The 18,799-nt window shown below is 44.0% G+C and overlaps 2 protein-coding genes across 4 annotated transcripts in view; both read left to right on the forward strand.

Annotated features, from left to right (window-relative positions):
- Positions 1-7,419, forward strand: part of tbc1d19 (TBC1 domain family, member 19) — a 10,851-nt gene extending 3,432 nt beyond the window's left edge. The window contains exons 9-19 of the mRNA XM_079184740.1: positions 938-1,109; positions 2,054-2,128; positions 2,268-2,330; positions 4,162-4,246; positions 4,485-4,529; positions 4,943-4,975; positions 5,086-5,195; positions 5,306-5,397; positions 5,626-5,741; positions 5,841-5,911; positions 6,481-7,419. Of these exons, the coding sequence (XP_079040866.1) occupies positions 938-1,109; positions 2,054-2,128; positions 2,268-2,330; positions 4,162-4,246; positions 4,485-4,529; positions 4,943-4,975; positions 5,086-5,195; positions 5,306-5,397; positions 5,626-5,741; positions 5,841-5,911; positions 6,481-6,555 (937 nt within the window). The 3' untranslated portion in view covers positions 6,556-7,419. The remainder of the gene's footprint in view (positions 1-937; positions 1,110-2,053; positions 2,129-2,267; positions 2,331-4,161; positions 4,247-4,484; positions 4,530-4,942; positions 4,976-5,085; positions 5,196-5,305; positions 5,398-5,625; positions 5,742-5,840; positions 5,912-6,480) is intronic.
- Positions 7,420-9,929: 2,510 nt separating this feature from the next.
- Positions 9,930-18,799, forward strand: part of stim2b (stromal interaction molecule 2b) — a 33,375-nt gene continuing 24,505 nt past the window's right edge. For 2 of the 3 annotated variants that reach the window (XM_079184424.1, XM_079184425.1), the window contains exon 1: positions 9,930-11,090. In XM_079184424.1, the coding sequence (XP_079040550.1) occupies positions 10,958-11,090 (133 nt within the window). In that variant the 5' untranslated portion in view covers positions 9,930-10,957. The remainder of the gene's footprint in view (positions 11,091-18,799) is intronic. The other variant, XM_079184426.1, reaches the window with a different exon arrangement.

The raw sequence follows: 18,799 nt of genomic DNA on the forward strand, positions 1-18,799 counted from the left end.
AAGGGCTGTGTGTTTTTGGCTACTGTCACAACAGAGATTTAGGGTCGAATGGAGCTGTGGGAGAGGCTGTTTCCACTGTGGGTTTTTTTTCGGAAAGTTATGTAATTATCACCATTATGGGAATGTCTGTTATGATTTTTTTGTATGTTTATGCATTGTTACGTTTGAACGAGCCCGTGGAACCCAAACATGTGGCTATGAAGCCACAGCTCGCCCACTCTTTGGGATTAATCGGTGGCATATTTGTAGGAGTTTTCATAATTTATCTTGTTTTTTTGGATGCATCAAAGTCCCCGTTTGGAAGACGTTTTATTTCTGCGCTGATGGAGGTCGTCCTTTCCAAGTTTTCCCGAAGAAAACAAACCTCTTAACTGTTCTAGCGTTGTTGTTGTGCGGCCATTCAAGATGTGCAGGTGTTCGTTTTCCCGGCTGCTGTTTGTTCATGTTATATAATTTTGCCAGCAAATCACGAGGCTTTCTATGAATTCCTGCCAGTTACCTTGGTCGGCAGGTCAAATTATTAAATTAAAGTCAATATAATTATTTTTGAAGTCATTTCATTCAATTGTTGATTCAATTAACGTAAATTGGATTAATTAATTAACTATTAATTAATTAAATTATATTATTGATTAAAATGAATAAATTATAATTTGATGTAATTTCCTTTAATATATAAATTTACATTTTGATTGAATTGTATTACATTTAACTCATTTAGTGAATTAAAATGTAGTCACTATAATAAATAAATAAATAATGAATGCATTTATTTTAATTACATTTGACTTAATTGAATTTATTTATTTTAATTGAATTTAACTTTATTTAATTACATTTGAGTTTATTGAATTAATTATTTCAAAAAAATCTAATTTATTTGAGTAAAATGAATGTAACATTTTCAGCACTAAATCTGACCATGGAGGAAATATAGACTGTCCTTGTCTTTCTGTCTCCTGCACCCTTTCTACTGTCTCTCTCTCTGTGGACCAGTGGTTATGGAGCAGGACAGTGCAGCAGCGCAGCAGTACAGCAGGCAGGGCTGTTCCACGGGGCTCCGTGCCGACCTGTGGGCCCTCATCCTGAACTCTAATAACCAGCCACAGGTACCACACACACACACACACACACACACACACACACACACACACACACACACACACACACACACACACACACACACACACACACACACACACACACACACACACACACACACACACACTGAGTGGCACCCTGGTGGCGGCTGTTAACCGTGTTTCTTATGAAGCAGCCGAGCACACACAGCTGCAGTGATTCCCAAACTGCATGTTTACTACATTATCTGTGAAGTTTTCACAGATAATGGTCAGGTCTGTTTTTTGGGGACCTCTTGTGTATTGTACAGTAAAAAAAAAAAAACACCGACCTGCAACGTAATCTGTGTATTAACCTGTTTATCTTCACTGTATCTTGTCCCGTGTGTAATAATCAAATGCAGGCGATTTAGCACAGTTAGCCCAAACAGAGCAGCTGCCTGTCTGCGTGTAAACGCTGGAGTCCAGAGTCTCCTGTTGAGGCCAAGTTGCTAAAAACAAATGCTCGTGATGGGACGATTGATTCCTGGGGGTCGGGGGGGGGGGGAGGAACACGGACCCGACTGAGGTCTGGAGAGTGTTCACATGGCTCTGGACGGCAAAAAGGGCAAACACATTAAAAAGTCCGAGTTGGAAGGACGGTGTGTGCATTGTCTCATTGCGTCATCAGCTGTCACAAAAATGACCATCTCTGTTCCTGTTCCCCTCACGTCTCAAACCGGAGACACGGTTTGAGTTTAACCATGTGGTCAGGAAACGAGATACCCATCCGTTCAGCTTCGGTTTAATCCTTCTGTCATCGCCGTCACGACACATAAACTTGATTTAGCAGGTGAACGGGGGGGGGGGGGGGGGTGATCTTTTCACACACCATAGAGAACTGGAATTAGATTTTGTCCAGATAACCCCAGTATAGGCCACACGTATCGGGCTCTGGATACACGTAAACCACGTTGGATCTTTGCTGTTTTCAGGAGGTGATGCATTATGAGCAGCTGACGGCTGGAGTCATACAGCATGACCTGCTGGTGGACAACCTCATCTATAAGGTACACGCCTCTAATTGCTCCTGCCTGACATGAACTTTAAGGTTATTTCCCGGAAATATCTTCTGATACACACAATCTTTGTGTATACATATATATTTAATGTAATTCAATGTGATTCCAAACTTCCTGCCCCTCCCAGGATGTGAAGCTCACTGCCAGTAACGACGACTACTACTTTGTGTTTGAAGATTTCCTCTACCAGGTTAGAGTCTCCCAGTTCAGCTCTCCATTTCTCATTACTTACCAAACCTGCACACTTTCCCCTGAATACTTTCTGTCAATTACCACGTGTTCTATAACATCAAATACCCATAATAAGATGAACAACAATCACCTTTTTGTCTTCTGAGCCCAAACTAGTCAAACGGCTGAGCAGAGCGCATATACAACACACTTTCATCTACTTAGTATCTTAATTACTCAAACTATAAGGTGACTAAAAATGTGTTTTCAGTTTTTATACACAACGTTTAAAACTTTTATGTCGGAGTTAAACTCCAACTTTCTCTGTCCTTCCCTTCCTTTTGGCGACGAATTTCCTTTTTTTATTCGGGTAATATCTTTTTATCACCTCTCTTTAAGAAGTCAGCGGTTCAACACGGTCTCCCACAGATCTTAAATATCATCCCCAGCCGTTCAAAATGAAACCTTTTCATTCCACTAGATAGCAGCTGAAGCGTCACCCATAAGTGATTTTTGACAGTTTTACAGCTCTGTACCTACAGTTACACATTCATCCCAGACGAGGATACGAGCTGTTGTTATGTTTAGCGACTCTTGTAGCCGCCGCCGCCGCCGCTCTGTTTGCATATCGGCATATACTCGGCAACCGGTTTTATTCAGCAGCTGTCAACGCGCCGCGCTTCCTCGGAGGCCGCCCCAATGAGCACACAGGGCGTAGCAAGAACAAAAGCTCCGGTATCACCGTCAATATTGGCTGATGGCAAACTCACCAGGCAGTGAAAGAATCCACTCACAGTATCAATTTGATTCACCTGATCAGGCACCCCTACCAAATAAAGTTTGCACTAAATAAAAGGTTTTCAGACTACGTCAAGTCACCGAACTGAACTATTTACATTTATTATTGCTGCGGCATTTACTTATTAAACGTCCTGAACTCCCAGTTTAAAATCTATCACAAACAGACTAAAAACAACCGCCCTGTTTTTGTACCCAGCAAGTACACTTAAAGACATGCGATAGGCCGCTCCTATTAATTAACTCTTATAAATGGCTGCCGTTTTATTTATTTTTTTTGCCCGAGAGAGATTATCCCCCCACAATGTAATTCAACTGAAGAGGCCGGTGGAAATTAAATCGGCTCTCAAAAAAAGACGCGGAAATTGGACCGTAATGGGAAAGAGCTCCGCTTCACAAGCGTCCACTCGAGACCTCTGGTCCTGTTTGCGTCAGGACATCCTGAAATGCTGGCTCCAGGTGCAGAGCTCCGGCACATTCTAATGCCGTCGTAAACACTCATCTTAATTATTGCGTATTTGAACGAGTTTTCTCACCAGATTATTTTAAAGGGGACATGCTTTTAATCCCATGTCTCATCTAGCCTATGTATTGGTAGAATGAACCTATATGCCAAAAATAACTCAATCACGTGAATCACGTGACTGAAATCATGCGAGTACTGATTCAAATCAACTCCTAAAAGCACAATGTAAATATAGATAATTAATTCATTACGCCCATTAACGTCCGCGTGGCATATATATGGAAAATACAGCCTCTCAGCTTAGTGCGCACACACACACACACACACACACACACACACACACACACACGTACATATATTCATATATTCATATATTCATATAGAGCATGCAGGGGCGGGACTCTCTCATCATATGATGAGAGAGTCACAGGCCGTCACAGGCTCCCGAGCAAAGAAACCAGTGTATTAACTTCTGACTCCTTTATTGCCTGTTGTTAGGATTATATTACACATTGTGTGTGTAATCCACGCCTCGTGTGTGTGTGTGTGTGCGAGCCTGTTTAATACCACACCTGTGTGTTGCCAGGTGTTGCTGTGTTTCTCTCGAGACACCGCCGTCTTGGAGCACTTCAAATACAACAGTGCCACTCCTCCCAGATCCTTCATCCAGGGTGAGATGATATGTGGCCTTCGCCAAGGACACACACACACACACACACACACACACACACACACGGACACACCCCACACACACGGACACACCCCACATCATCGCATGAACTCAAAAAGAGCGCCGCTGTACTCGGATGACCTACAGGTCGTTACCCAGATACCCGTGCATGGGCAGTATTAGTAATCAGGAACCCCCCACACACTGGTTACTGATTGATCTGTGTGTCTGTTGAACAGGGAAGGGCGGAGAGGAGGAGTGTGCTGTGGTTTATCCTCCCAACGGTGAGCCTGCAAACATTCACATCGTATCATTTTATATAGAAAACAACACAAGCTTTGACATTTCCCTTCTTATTCACGTATAGTATTTTGCGCACTCCTGAACGTTTTTTATGAAGACTAAATTATACGCTGATTATCTGCATTGATAATACAAAAATGTACCTTCTGAGTCTCATTTGATATGTTTAAGAATGCTTTGATCTCCTATTTTGAGACATTGTGCGTGTTTAATGTGACATTAATGAACAACTGTTAAATGGCAACGTTTGGCCATTTAACGGATGGAATTAGTTACTATTTTAGTTTTGTCTGTTGCCAATTTAATGTTGTTTCTATTGTGTGTAGCACCCCATCTGAAGGGGCTTATCCTAAATACATAAAATTGTATTAACTGAAAAATCTCCTTTTTACAGGTGTAATCCCTTTTCATGGGTTTTCGATGTATGGTGAGTATATTATGCCCCTTAGTTCTCGCACTAAACTTGCAGGAGGAATACTGCAACAATATATAACAGTGTGTGTGTGTGTGTGTGTGCGTGTTTGCTTTGTCCTGCAGTGGCACCTTTGTGTTTCTTGTACAACGAGCCGTCCAAGCTGTACAGTGTATTCAGGGAAATGTACAGCCGCTACTTCTTCAGACTACACTCCATCTCCTCCTCGCCCTCGGTAAACCACTGCCAATTATGCGAGATCAAAACATTCCGGTTGTCTGTGACGTCGGTGCGCGTCCACCTCCGTGAATGTGCTTAACTTGTGCTTAACATGCGCTCCTGCAGGGGATCGTGTCTTTGTGCCTGCAGTTTGAGCGGCTGCTCCAGACCCACCTGCCTCAGCTCTTCTACCACCTACGACAGATTGGGGCGCAGCCGTGAGTAGCCTGCACACACACACACACACACACACACACACACACACACACACACCTCATCCTCTTTGTGGTCCTGTGTCACTCAACAGTTGTGTTCACCTGCACACACGTCTTATTTCTATTATGCGCTTCTGCCATCTTGTGGTGAATGTCTGTAATCACAATGTCCTGATCAGAATAACCGTAATCTATCCTCGGAGGCTTGAGCTGTGCTGGTTTGGTCCCCAGGTTGCGTATCGCCTTTAAGTGGATGGTCCGGGCCTTTTCTGGCTATCTGTCTACCGACCAGCTGCTTCTTCTCTGGGACCGAATCCTGGGGTACGATTCGCTGGAGGTAGTTGCAGGTAAGAGTTGTTGCGCCACAAAACTCTGCAGTAAGAGCCTCTTTCCCCATGTGCCTCACCTTCTTCTGTTACCTCTCCCTGCACACAAACCTCCTCCAGTCCTAGCAGCCGCCGTGTTTGCCTTCCGCGCTGAGAACCTGATGGAAGTGACGTCCCTGGGCTCGGCTGAGGTATGTCCGTCTCACATTAGACTGTTTGACACTTCAGTCCTCTCCCTGTACCCCCTGCATACTCCTGGAAGGCTGCAAATAGCCGTTAATGACCAGCCAGTACCAGTAACCCGGTCTTCTGCATGCACATGTCTGAAAAATAAACTACAATGTGACGCATCGGGGGCCGACAGGCTGATGTTGCTGCTCTAAGATTGCTGGCCGGCAATATTTGCTTGCTCATTTACCACCTGCCCCGGCAGGAGAGAAGATATCATAACATACTGCTCCTTATCTTATATTTAGAACCCCTCAGGCCCAGCGTTGAAATATTAAACCCTCACTCTAAACACGATAGGGCCCCTAAATTTAATCTCCCTCCGATCCCAAAAGGACAGGGTTGTGGGGAGCGGTGTACTCTGAAGCTTCCCAAGGATCCCGCACTATCACCGTGCATGTCGTTCTTTTGTTTTTAAATGTAGAAATATGTCTCTTCTAGTGGGCTTACGGTGAGATTGCGTTGGAGAGGGGGTGGCTGGGAATTTAAATGACAAATCTGATTTGTGTTTTGTTTGACATGCACACTGCAGGCTGTCCTCGCTGACCTTTCAACTCTGAAAGTCATGCCACTCATCCAGATCTTTCTGTTCGCCACGGCCATCTGAGGAGCCCTGGAAACGATAGGATATGAGTCGTGGTACGTACATGCCACTTGGAGCAGACAGAGACGCGACCAAAATGCCACTCTTGCAATGCTATAACCACACCGACGCAGTGTTGGCAATCATCCACCAAGAAACACCAGGCTACAGGGTGGCATCACTTGCATATCTTGCACTATAGTTCAGACAAAAAAAAAGCCAAATTAGCATGCATGCACCATAAATAGTGATTACTGATGTTATTAGATATTATACAGTATGTAAGTATAGCCTACTAACCAGTAAGGTTAAGCTAACCTCCCTAAGCCTTATGCTCTGCAGGAAAGACGATCTGCGCAGCAGTGCTTGGATCAGCTAAGACGCTCGTTCAGCGACGCGTTGCATGAAGCAGTAATTGTGTTGAGATAGCAAAAGGGAGAACAACAGTAACATCTCCAGGCTCGGCTAATGAAGTGTTAATTAGCTTGTGCAATGTGCTCCGTTAGTACACTATTAGGTAATGCTGCTGCTGATGAATGAGGAGATTGGAAGCATTAGGGTTGTCGAGAGAAACAGTCAAATGACGCAAGCCCATGTGTAACTTATATTAGAAGCTGCTGTGTACACACTTCATTTATTGTATTTGTCAAAAATATGCATATTACTGCTGAAGGGGCATTTAGCACCTCTAGTGCCAGTATTTGTTTCATTTCATCACGAATATTTATTTAATTCCTGAATGTATTCAGCTATTTTGTACAGTCCATACAGTGTATTTCACCTTTTTTTAATTTGAATGCAATCAAATCATGTTTCTCTATTATGAACAGTGTTTCATCCAAACCATTTAATGTCCTCAAATTTTTTTTAGTGAAATAAAATTGTTTGAATCCATCCTCCTGGTTATTGAATAAAACCTTTTTTAAAAGCTTAGACCTTGAGCAGCTCTTGAGTCGGTCATGCTTCGGTACATTTCCTGCTCCTTTTAATAACATATTTACAATACGGCCTGTGTGACAGGGTGAATACTCGGACAGGGCAAACTGTATCTTTCAGCTCTAGTAAAAAGGCTGACGCGGTAAGCGACTGGGGTCGCAGCATTGAGGGACGTGACCCGCCGGCCCTCCTCCTACATGTAGCATCTGCTGTATTCCTCCCTCGTTGTTGGCTGCCTTCCTCCCTGCCCCCCCCCCAACCCCCCCTCCCCTCCGCGGGCTCGTATCGAATTATGCTGTTCTTCTCTTTCGTCTCCCCCCCCCCCCGCCCCCCTCTCTCTCTCTCTGCTACATCTCCCACCTGTTTACTAGGACACCCACGGGTGACTCTTTTATCATGCGTCTCCTTTGGCCTCCAGAAGTCTGTTCCTCCTGAGACAACTGTTACCTGCTGTGCGGCTCACTCACGTAAGAGGTCGCTCCTGGTGGCTGGTGGGATGCATTGCAGGGCGATATGGCTTCTGTCTATCAATGCTCTGAGGCTGAATAGATTTAATGTTATTACAGTTAAACTATTATTAGGTTAGATTTGTAACTATATTAAATTGGACATTACAAGACACAGCCCTGTGTAATGTCCCTGTCCCAGTTGTTTTTAGACAGATTACAATTACATACCAATGAAGATGTATCTGATCAAAAGAAGAAAAATGAGGGCATCAGGAAACGATTTAAGATAAAATTGTAAAAATTATATTTTAACAGGACTATGTGAAAACAGTTCCTCTCCAGTGCGCCCTAAAGATGCACAGTTCAAGTTCATGTATTTGAGTTCTTTCTCAGAAGCATGTGTCAGTCAAAGTCGAAGTAATTCTATATGCGACAACATAACACGGATGCTAAACAAGCACAGCACAGAGACGAGAATGTTTCTGAGGCGTGTGGCCGACCACCAACCCTCGGTAGGTGCAAAGCAAAAGTTAATGAGCAAAGCAGTAAGAATGTCAGGCTTGTCGTTTCAATGAGGGATCCCGGGCCAGGACAACCTGAGCATGCATAACGCTGGAGTCTGTAAAAAGCTCTTTACTGCAAGCAATGGAGCAGATGCACTGTTTCAATCAATGCCGCTGTCCAAGCAGGGTTTTTGTTAAAACATTTTCCTGGTTGCTACTGAATTTCTATTTTGACTGATCTCGTGGTTTTTACGCATTCCTGTACAGTTAGAACACTTGAATGTTTCCTGTAGAGAAGCACTTGAGCCAAGAATGGCTTGCAGACCACAATGTAAATAAGTGAGCTCTACAGTAATGAGAGGTTTTGGCATCTCTCCCCTGAAATTAACGTTCCTTTGAAGACATCTTAACTATGTGTTTTTTCTTTGTATTTGTTGGGGACTTGACAAAGCATCGAAGTTAATACTTATTTTTGAGAGAGTTAAATATATTTTTCTTTAATCAAACTGCTGTTTCCCATCCTTTTTTCTTTTCCCAAAAAGTTGTGTTGAGTCTAATTATAATTAGTCTCATTTATTTTACATTTATTTAGTTTATTTGTGTTAGTGATTGTCGCAAAAAAACTAATATACAACACCTGTCCACAGGAGGCTTTTCTTTTTAATTATTCATCAAAATACACCCAAATTACATGTTGTCAAAGCTATCCTAAAAATAGCTGCTTTCTCAGATAACAAAGCCACAAAAGTAAGAGATGGAAAGATGTGATTTGTATCTCTAGATGTTTTTTGGTCTTCTATCATTGCATTTGGTAATAATAATAATAACTTAATGATGAACTGGATCGTGGTGTAAATAGTGTATTATAAACACCAGCATTGCCCTTTAAATTGACTTTTATTTCCCGCGCTGAGCGTCTTCAAAAAACGGGCAAAAAAACCCAGCAACGTGCTGTCTGAATCAGCCAATCAGGTTTTGCCATGTTGGGACACTGCAGCCAATGAGCGCGCGGAGCCGGGAGGAAAGCTCGCGTGGCCCTCTAGTAGGGAAGTGAAGAACAATGAAGCGGGTCTCATCCTCCGCGTCATCATGACAGGAACAAAAAATGGAATTTAAAAAAAAAAAAAACGCAAGTTAGTGGGGAGGATTCCTCCAGCTCAATAGTCCACACAAGCTCCACAAACACCCACCAGCAGTGAGTTGCGTCACCCGTTCACACTGCATGAAAACCCGGGTAGCGTGGACGTGATGCCCTGTTGAATTTATCTAAAAAAAAATAAAAATAATAATCATACTAAAAAATAAGAAAATGCTTCCCCTCATGCCTTGCACATAGCAGTAGTTGTGGCCAAATTAAAACCAAAATTAAAGCTAAATGTCTCCCCCCCTCCCTTCCTACTTCCCCCCTCCTCCTCCCCCCCGGTCCTGATGTCAAATCAGTCTGCATACTGACTTCCGCCCTCGCTCGGCTCTCCCTCCCTGGTCTGCGTCGGCCCGGCGAGCAGCCGCTATGACAGGAGGGTGATACGGTATCACGCCGAGCCGCGAGGAGCTGACTTAAAATACATTTAAAAAACTTCATTTAGACAAGTAGGCGGATGTCGCGCGCGGTCGACACGGGCCGGGAGAAGGATTAGGGGAAACGGAGGAAGAAGAAGAAGCGAGCGAGCGTGTTTTTCTGATGCGATGGGATTTGCTACTTTCGTGTGAAGAGGCGGACCTATGAGACGCTGCGAGTCCAATATGCTGAGGCTGTCCCCGGTGTTTGTGTACTGTACGTGGAAGTACAGAGACTGTTTTCTTCTAACTCACAGGCCTACGTAAGGATTTTAAATACAGCACGTGGTATTTATTTCTAGCCCACGGATATCCACGGTAGAAAAAAACGAGAAAAAAAGAAGAAGCTCCTATCGTGTGGTCTGTTTTTTTTTTTTTTTTTTTGTTTTGGACAGGGAATTCCTCCAGACGAGGCTGCATGTGCTTCGCTCCGTCGGCGTCTGTGTTCACTACGCGGTCTTTTATTATAAGCTCATATATTATATATATATATATTTTAAATTGGTAGAATTAGACATGGGGGACTGGCTTGTCGTAGCTTGCAGCAGTCTCTCCTCCGAAACAGCCAGTAAACCCATTAGAGGATATTAGTGTTTTTATTTTTTTGGAAGGGGGTCTCGTTTCAAAGTAGTTTGGCTCGTCTCTGACCCACGATGAACTATTATTTAGTGGGTATTTTATACTCTTCTGTGACGGTAATCTCCTGTTTTTAGCTCTTAGTCTACTGCGGGGATTTTTTCTCTTTTTAAGTTGGTGCATTTCTAGGTGTCTCTTTTTCTTCTGACACCCCCATATTTTATCCTGCTTAAAAAAAAAAGACTCTTTATTTATTTATTTATCGACTGGCTATTGCTGTGTTTTCCATTTTTTTTTTTTTTCACCCCACGGGATTTGCCCCAGTCATCCCCACTCCCGGTCCCACGGATACCAATTACTAAGCTCTTCACCTCCTTTTTCTTTTCTTTTTTTTTTAATTCCACCATGAGTTACATCCACAAGGTATTGAATGTTTTGCTACGTGGACTCGTCATCTATGCGGTACTGGGCTCGGAGTGCACTTACTCGAATGATCTACCCAACCACGCGTCTGATGCTGCAAATGTAGCCCCCACAGGTAAGCGCAGTCCGTGTCGTATATACACAAGTGTGTCCATGTACAGTGTTAACCCTCCTCCTCTTCCTCTTCTTCGTGCTCCCTGTGGCTTTCTCGGGGAAAGCCGGGGAATGACCTGCGCAGGGGCTTAATGGATAGTGATGCATTCACCTTTTTTTTTTTTCTCCCCCTCCTCTGCACATTACCGAGGAAACGCATGACATGACAGGAATGCAGGATGCATCCTCACTTTAGGGTATTTACGGTAATCGTGCCCTTCACGTGTCACCGGGGATGCTGCGGAGGGTAAACGTTACATCCATACAGAATATGGAAAACAAATAACACGCACGCATGCAGTGCAGGAAGTAACATACAATATGTAATGACCGGTTCCTTCTAATACAGGAAGCCCATCTAAATATCCTCTGTTGACGTTCGCAGGTGTTTTGTTGATTCATTGCTGGAGGGCCGCCACAGATAAAACAGACGTGTGTAAATACACATATGCACATATACGTTTGACTGTGTAGGCGTACCTGCACAGTATGTGACCAGTGGATCCATCCAGAGCCTTTGTTATTGTTTAATCCCTAGTTTTACCTCTACATTGATATCTTTAGATTCCTGCTAGCGTGTTTTCGGTGCCCACCTGACTGAATCCGATACCAGGCTTATTTTTAACTTATTGTAAATGTGGATTAGTTCCTTTTCATTTTCTTTGAGGTTCTGCTTTCAGTCGACATGTTTCATCCTCTCGGAAACGGCCTCAGTCCTTCTCGCATACGCGGCGTAATTGATAGTTGACTAAGGTCAAACAGCGCTCAAGGTGTCTGTAATAAGATAAGATAAGATGAGATAATCCGTTATTAGGTCCCGCAGTGGGGACATTTACAGCATCACAGCAGCAAAGTGGACAGGTAACTGGTTATCCATGTAAATATTGTAAACATGATGTTCTTTCTAAACTATTGACAATCCTGCAGAGAATTATTTAAAGTTGTTTAACTTGTTTATATGCACTCAGGCAGTTTGTTAGGACTGTTCTCTCTGTTAATGACGCAAAGGAGGATTCAAGGGAATAGCTCGACATTTGGGGAAATTGGTGTTTCTAAGAAACCAGATATAATATGTTATATGCTATTTAGTTTCCAGTCTTTATGCTAAGCTATAAGGCCAACCGGCTGCAGGTTCGCATGAGATCTTCTGATCTGATATGCGAATATGTGCAATTCCACAGAGAACTATTCCTCTTTAAACTGAGGTCTGTTATCTGGAACACTTCCAGCCGCATGTCGTGACCTCGGAGGACGAAATTCAGTGGAGTCATGGAGATGATACAGCTGACCCCTTCTTGAATAGAAACATTGGTTCTGATCTTCCCCTCCATATACGACCAAACTGTTATCACGGGATTGAAATTCCATGCTCATCGTCTCCATGACCTCTGATCAAACTCCACACACGCTGATGCTGCCGACCAAAAGTGTGAAACATCTACCCCCCCAAAAAAATATCCTAAACTGTCCTCCGCTCACTAAAGCCTTCAACAGGCAGATTGTCACGCATGAGTCAGGCTAAGGTGTCGCTGATGCAAATATTAGCATTCGCTTTGCTTATGAAACTCCACGTGGAAGCAACATCCGAAATGCTGACTTCCAAGTGTATTGTTTGAGTATTTCTGCAAACAGCCCAAATGACTCAATGATCTCTGCGTGTTGACACTGACGGAAGGTGTGGCAACTTAAGACGCACACGCACACAAAGCCTTTGAAACTGGAGGCTTACAGACTCATCTATTTGTGTTCATCGAACACATCAACCCCTGCCCGTCGGTTAAGTAATAAACCTCGTCCCGGACAGCTGTTAAGCATTCATGGCTGCCTGTTTTTTTTACAAGTGTAAAGCAGCTCCTGGAAATAAACCAGGTATATACAATATATTGATTATTAAGGAGAACAAAACAAAAAAAGCACACTTAACACGCCCTTTTAACACGACAACAAGCCTGACGGTGTAGAAAGCGGGCCGTGGGACGACGTGTCCCCGGCGAACAATGAAGCGCAGTGGCTGCAGGGATAGTGGTGGTTTAATACAGTGTCGGTTAACATGACCGCAGTGTTACCCATTTCCCAGCTGGCTGCGTGGAAAGGTCAGCTGCCCTTTTCACTGATCTTGGTGTCAGGCAAGAGAAAGTACATCTGTGTGTGTGTGTGTGTGTGTGTGTGTGTGTGTGTGTGTGTGTCTGTTTATGGATGTGTGTATTCGTGTAGCCCCTGTTTATGCGGAGTTGACTTGATAGATTAATAGCTGCCTAAGTGATCTTGAATCATGTATGTGTTGCTGCTTAAATGCTACTTAATCTTGGTTTTAAGGTGTGATATATATATATATTTCTAACAATTCTACTTTTTAAAACCGGTCAGTTTCAAAGCTTGAAAGCAAGACTGGGACTTTTGAGAGACACATTGTTCCTTTTTACAAATTAAAAGTTGAATTCATAGGGAATAAAACGCAACATTGCCAAATTCAATACACTCAGGGGATTTGTTGTTCTGGTATAATTACTAGCTTATGGAAGCTAATGTGAGCTAACTTTAGGTAACTGTTGCTGTACAACGGACATCACTGAGACAATTTGCTTTATGTCTTTATGTCTCTTCGCCACTTGTGCTGCCGTTACCGTAGCTTAGCATTTTAGCTAAGTCTAGCAAGTAGCATTTTCACTCGACTCATTATCATCTATGACTGATGACACTTGCTCAAAGATGTTGGCACATTCATAAAGTGGGTTACACTGCCGAGTGATGCTCTTCTTTGGGAACTATTCATTTTGCCTACAGGTGTATATTTGCACACGTACACTTTGTGCCTGTGATTGTCATGCAACGTTCAATAGTACTGTATAATACATTTCTTGCCCTGGTGATTGAGGTTCAGAGAGAAGAGGCTGTTGTTATTGAAGCAGTTTAGGGTTCAAAGCTGCCATTTTGCATGCTGTGCGTGGTGAGGGGGTGAAGGCTGGATGGTGGATGGGGGGGGGATTAGGTTTAACATTTGGTGGGTCAGGCAGCTCCATGTGATTGAGGATCTTCAAAAGACCAGGCCAGAATTTTAGAGAAGCTGGGCTTTGGTTTCAGATATAAAGCAGAGGATGGTGACGGAGGACGATTTAAATAAGTTTGTCATATTTTAGCGCCTTTTGTCAGAACATCGTACACGGTCTGCAAAGTGTAGAAATGTAAATATGGACAATGTGTTTATTCAGAGTAGATGTAAACAATAGGAGTCATAAATCATCTCTATAAACCTTTAAGCAAGAAGATGGTGTTCGAGCAAAACATGGGGGGGGAAGAAGAGAACGAGGCATTCGTGAAGGGGATGGTTGAGTGGCGATGTGAACGTGGTCTTCCCTCGATTTAATGGCGTATTTAGCTCGTTTGGCGTTTCAACAAACAAAGCCCTTCCCCTCTGACTCGCGAGGAACATCCAGTTCTCAAGTAATGTGCTCTGCCGGGTGACAGTTTTCTCAGAAACAAGGGCCCCCATTTAGCGAGAGCTTTACATAATTTACAGACGGCAGAAACTGTCCCGCTGTAGGTTAAATGGCCCGGGCTCAAAAGCAGTAAAGCAAACACGAGCAGATCTCTCTCACACTCTGCTTGTCACGTACGGTCCTACGTGATCTGTGACGTCTGGGGACAGTTTGCTGGATATTGCTTTGTTTATATAGCAATATCCGAGGCGACCGTGGCTATCTCGGCGCAAAGTGACTGCATTAATACAGGGATTTGTTTGGAAAGGAGGTTCAACATTTGCCTATCTCGCCAGTGCTTGCTTAAGTACTGCGGGGAGCACATGAATATGCATTTTTTTTTTTAGACTTCCGTCGCTGCTGGCTGGCCGTCCCGTGTTCTATCCAAGTAACGTGCACTCGCTTGAGGAAAGCCAGGCTTCAGAGAGAGTTTTTGGGTTCACTCTGGGGGCTAATTGTGACAGAGTGTCGGAGGGAACGTGGAGCGAGTCGTAATGTGCCGGTTCTGTGGTGTTCAGCTCAACAGGCAAAGCCATTTCCTTTCTCTGACTAGAACAGACTGTTCTGAGGAGTTCCTCATCAGCCAAGAAAGAAACGGAAAAAAAGAAGACCGACTTTACCAGAACTTCTGGAACCAACCCTGAGAGCTCTTCTTGCATCTAAACGAAGATGAGCTAAATTCATTTGAACTAAATCGACCGTCGGCATGCAGGCGAGGTTCGCAAATAGCTGGTGAACATAGTGGAGCATGTAGAAGCTAATAAGCAGAGTGAATATTGGAGCTACTGTCATTCGGGTGGCCACAAACGCAAATCCAAATGATTGCTCTGCTCGATAGGTACATAGTCAAATGTTTGCCATATCAGTTTCAGAAGTTAATAATATTTCAGAGATCCATCTGTCCGACGAGATCATGATTCCCGTTCAAATGAACTAGAAAAGTGCACTCAGTCGCGTGGTTTGTCCCTCCTGTCCCCTCCCAAAGAAAGAGTTGAATCTCTCTCAATTGTCCCTCCTGGCTCCCTTACTCTCAAGATGGCGGCGCGGAGCACACATGGGTGATTTATTCATCTTGTGTCGTGCCTGACTTTAGCTGATCATAAGATATCTGGTGTTTTAGAGCCATGACAAAGGCCAAAATGTCGACAGACTCGGTAAGGCCTGTTTTTAGACGAGCTCATCGCCGGAAATGCCTTTTGCTACCGAAGCAGTTGTTCATCACTTGTTGGCCAACCAGACAGTTAAGAGGAGGGAGGAGTGTGCATCCAATGCCACGAAAAGGTTGTAGGATCAGGCCGATGTGTCCAGTAGCATGTGAGACAGACCTACAGATACTCGCGCACACACACAACCGAGCGCATGATCCCCTCCAAGCTTGCGCCTTGCCGGAGATAATGACCTCAAAATGAAAGGCCGGCGCCGCATCGCCGCACTGACGCCACTCGGTTGCCCATGTTGACTTCCCCCAGAGTTGGACAGCTGCCTTCCATCTCAACCAGGGGCTTTAGGGCTGTGATCCGACCTAATGAGTCCCGTCACCAAACGGAGCAGACCCCGGGAGTATTTATAAAGCCACCGGTGAAGTTTTCCGTGTGTATTTTCCATTGCGCTCCCTTTTTTTTTGTTGTGCGGCACTGACACTGACACGGCGGGTTCCTCATCATTATCGAGATCCTTCACCGAGGCATCGGGCCAGTCCCACTTTCAACCGGACTCACTTGGGAGATAATGGGGGCTTTTGTTTAATGGTTTAACCTTCAGTGCCCGCGGTCACCGGCCGTGCCGGAGAGCAGAGATCGGATTTAAACTCGTAACAAGCGCTGAGACAATCAATGACCCGATTCACTGGAATGGAGGCATTGTTAAGTCGCTAATCCCCCATTGAGTGGCTATTGTTCTTTTTTTTTTCAAATTCTTTTTCAATATCGCCGAAGACATATTAGCTACCTAACTCCAAATTGATGATTATGAGGAGCCACTCACAAACGCCGTAAATACTGTAACAAATCCTTTGTTTTACATTCTTAGATCTCTAATGCACATGTTTTGAGATAATTAATTATTTCGTAGCAGCCAGTAAGCTGATTCGCTCATGCAGAAAGCGCCTGAGTAGGAGATGTAGGTCACTGTGCTCAGCTGTACAGTGTTTCCTGCTGTGAGTGTTCTACAGTAGCAGAGCCGTCTGCCCTCAACCAGCCCAGAGGGGACAATTGTTGTCCCGCTCCGCCACACTTAAAGGTGTTGATCCCCCAAGCTGGCAACACATGTGAGCTTGGCTGGTTAAGCCCTTTGTAATGGACGCACGCAAGCTCGCAACACTGCATGACGATAGGCAGTAAAAAGCACTAAAGCATGTAGTGATATGTATGGTATATGTTCGTTTTTTAGTGTAATGTTGTCGGGTACAAACATAGTGGTGCTGAAGCGGTTAGTAGGCTGACAGAAAATGAATTTTCAACAATTTTGATCATCGTTTAAGTCATTTTTGGTGGAAAAATGTTCAATATGTGCACATTTTTAGCTCGTCCTATGCAAGAATCAGCTGCTTTTCATTTTCAAGGAGTTTTGCTGAGAGAGAAAAAACAAAAGAGGCGGTTATCTAAATGCCTAAATACATTTATACGGTATTTAACACGTGTATCCATTTTCAATGATATACTTTTAAAGTGAGTCCCCAAATGAAAGTTTGGGAAACACTGTTATAGACTTCACGATAAATGGATTTATTGCAACAATCCCTGTTAGTTGCATCCTTAAAACGCAGAAAGAAAGCCACTGTTTCAGAATAAAAGGCGGATAGGGGTCACAGCTAATACCATAATACTCGTCACCTTAACACAGGAAGAAGCCAATGCCATGCCCTTCACAGACGCCTAAAATTGCCTCTGTGGCTTTCTCGCTTTGCATTATGTTATTTCCCGGCTAATCACGAGTTACTGGAGCGTTAGTTTTCTCAGCACTGAAAGTACAATCTTTCATTTTACTTGTTGTGAGCTTGGGTAGACTTAACCCACGAAGGTTTAATCCAATATCTTTGTTTTTCAGTGTGAGGTTACCTGTGGAACACGTTTGACTATTTAGAAATGAGATAGGTGAACAGATGTCTACAGCCGATTCTTATATTCAGGCAAATGGATCTATATTTATATTTATAGTTGTATATATATATTTATTTGAGCGGGATTCAAAGTTAGATATTGGACGTGAGGAGCCGTCCCCTCTGATTTCAGGGACTTTCCCTCGGCGGAGGGCACGTGATGAGGTGGCCCGGGCAAGAGGGGCAAAGAGCAGTGTGGATTTCTTAGGTATGCTGTCCCCTCTCAAGTCCGTGTCCAGCAACACTCATGCTCTGACCTGTGCTCATAACAAGCTAATATACAAGTAGAGGCCAAACAGGACAAGGAGACTCGGAAGCCAATGAGATTCAATGAAGAAACCACAAGGAAAGCATGAACTACGTGCTTTTCTTCTCGTCGGTATTGCTTTCACAGCTTCTTTCCGCTTCCCCTACATGGTTGTGCAGGTTTTAAGTTCTTATATAGTTACCAGGGTTGTTTTTCATTGATCAAACAAACAGCAGTCAAATTGCTCCCCCCCCCCCCCCCCCCCCAACTTGTCTTGGTTGGGGGTGTGCGGTGCTGAGTTGACTGCTAATCCGTCTTAGTGCTGCTAACAGTAGCATGTCCGGACCAACAGCTGGGTTCTCAGGAGCTACTTGGCCTCCCCTTGATCTGCTCCAAAATGGGCCCCAGTTTGTATTACAACATCAAAGGACCTGGTAGCAACAGAACGACTTTCATTCGCTTTCTCCTCCTGCTTCCCAAAGGTCAAAGGGCCTGTAAACGGTCGAGGAACCTGAGGAACGTGATTTGTTTCTGCAGTGTTTCACGTCAGAGGCCGAAGCTTTCAGTAGCGTGTTTTGACGCGAGACGCAGGCAGTCGGTGACCCTTCAGAAGTACCTCACTGCCAATCCTCTGCGTGGGTATTGCATCACTCGAGTAAACTCGGCTGCTTTCTTTTCTCCAGATTTGGACCGACTTTGCTATTGTCTGAAAGCGTGGCACTTATTCTTAGCTTCCATGCTGGCGTCCATATTTAGGAGCACCAAGTTTAAAAACAACCCAACACAACCCATCAGAATCCTGTCACGCAGGAAGGTAAAAGACATACACAGGAAGCTGGCAGAGAGCCAAA

The sequence above is a fragment of the Pholis gunnellus genome (genome assembly GCF_910591455.1).
Source record: "Pholis gunnellus genome assembly, chromosome: 23".
NCBI lineage: Eukaryota > Metazoa > Chordata > Actinopteri > Perciformes > Pholidae > Pholis > Pholis gunnellus.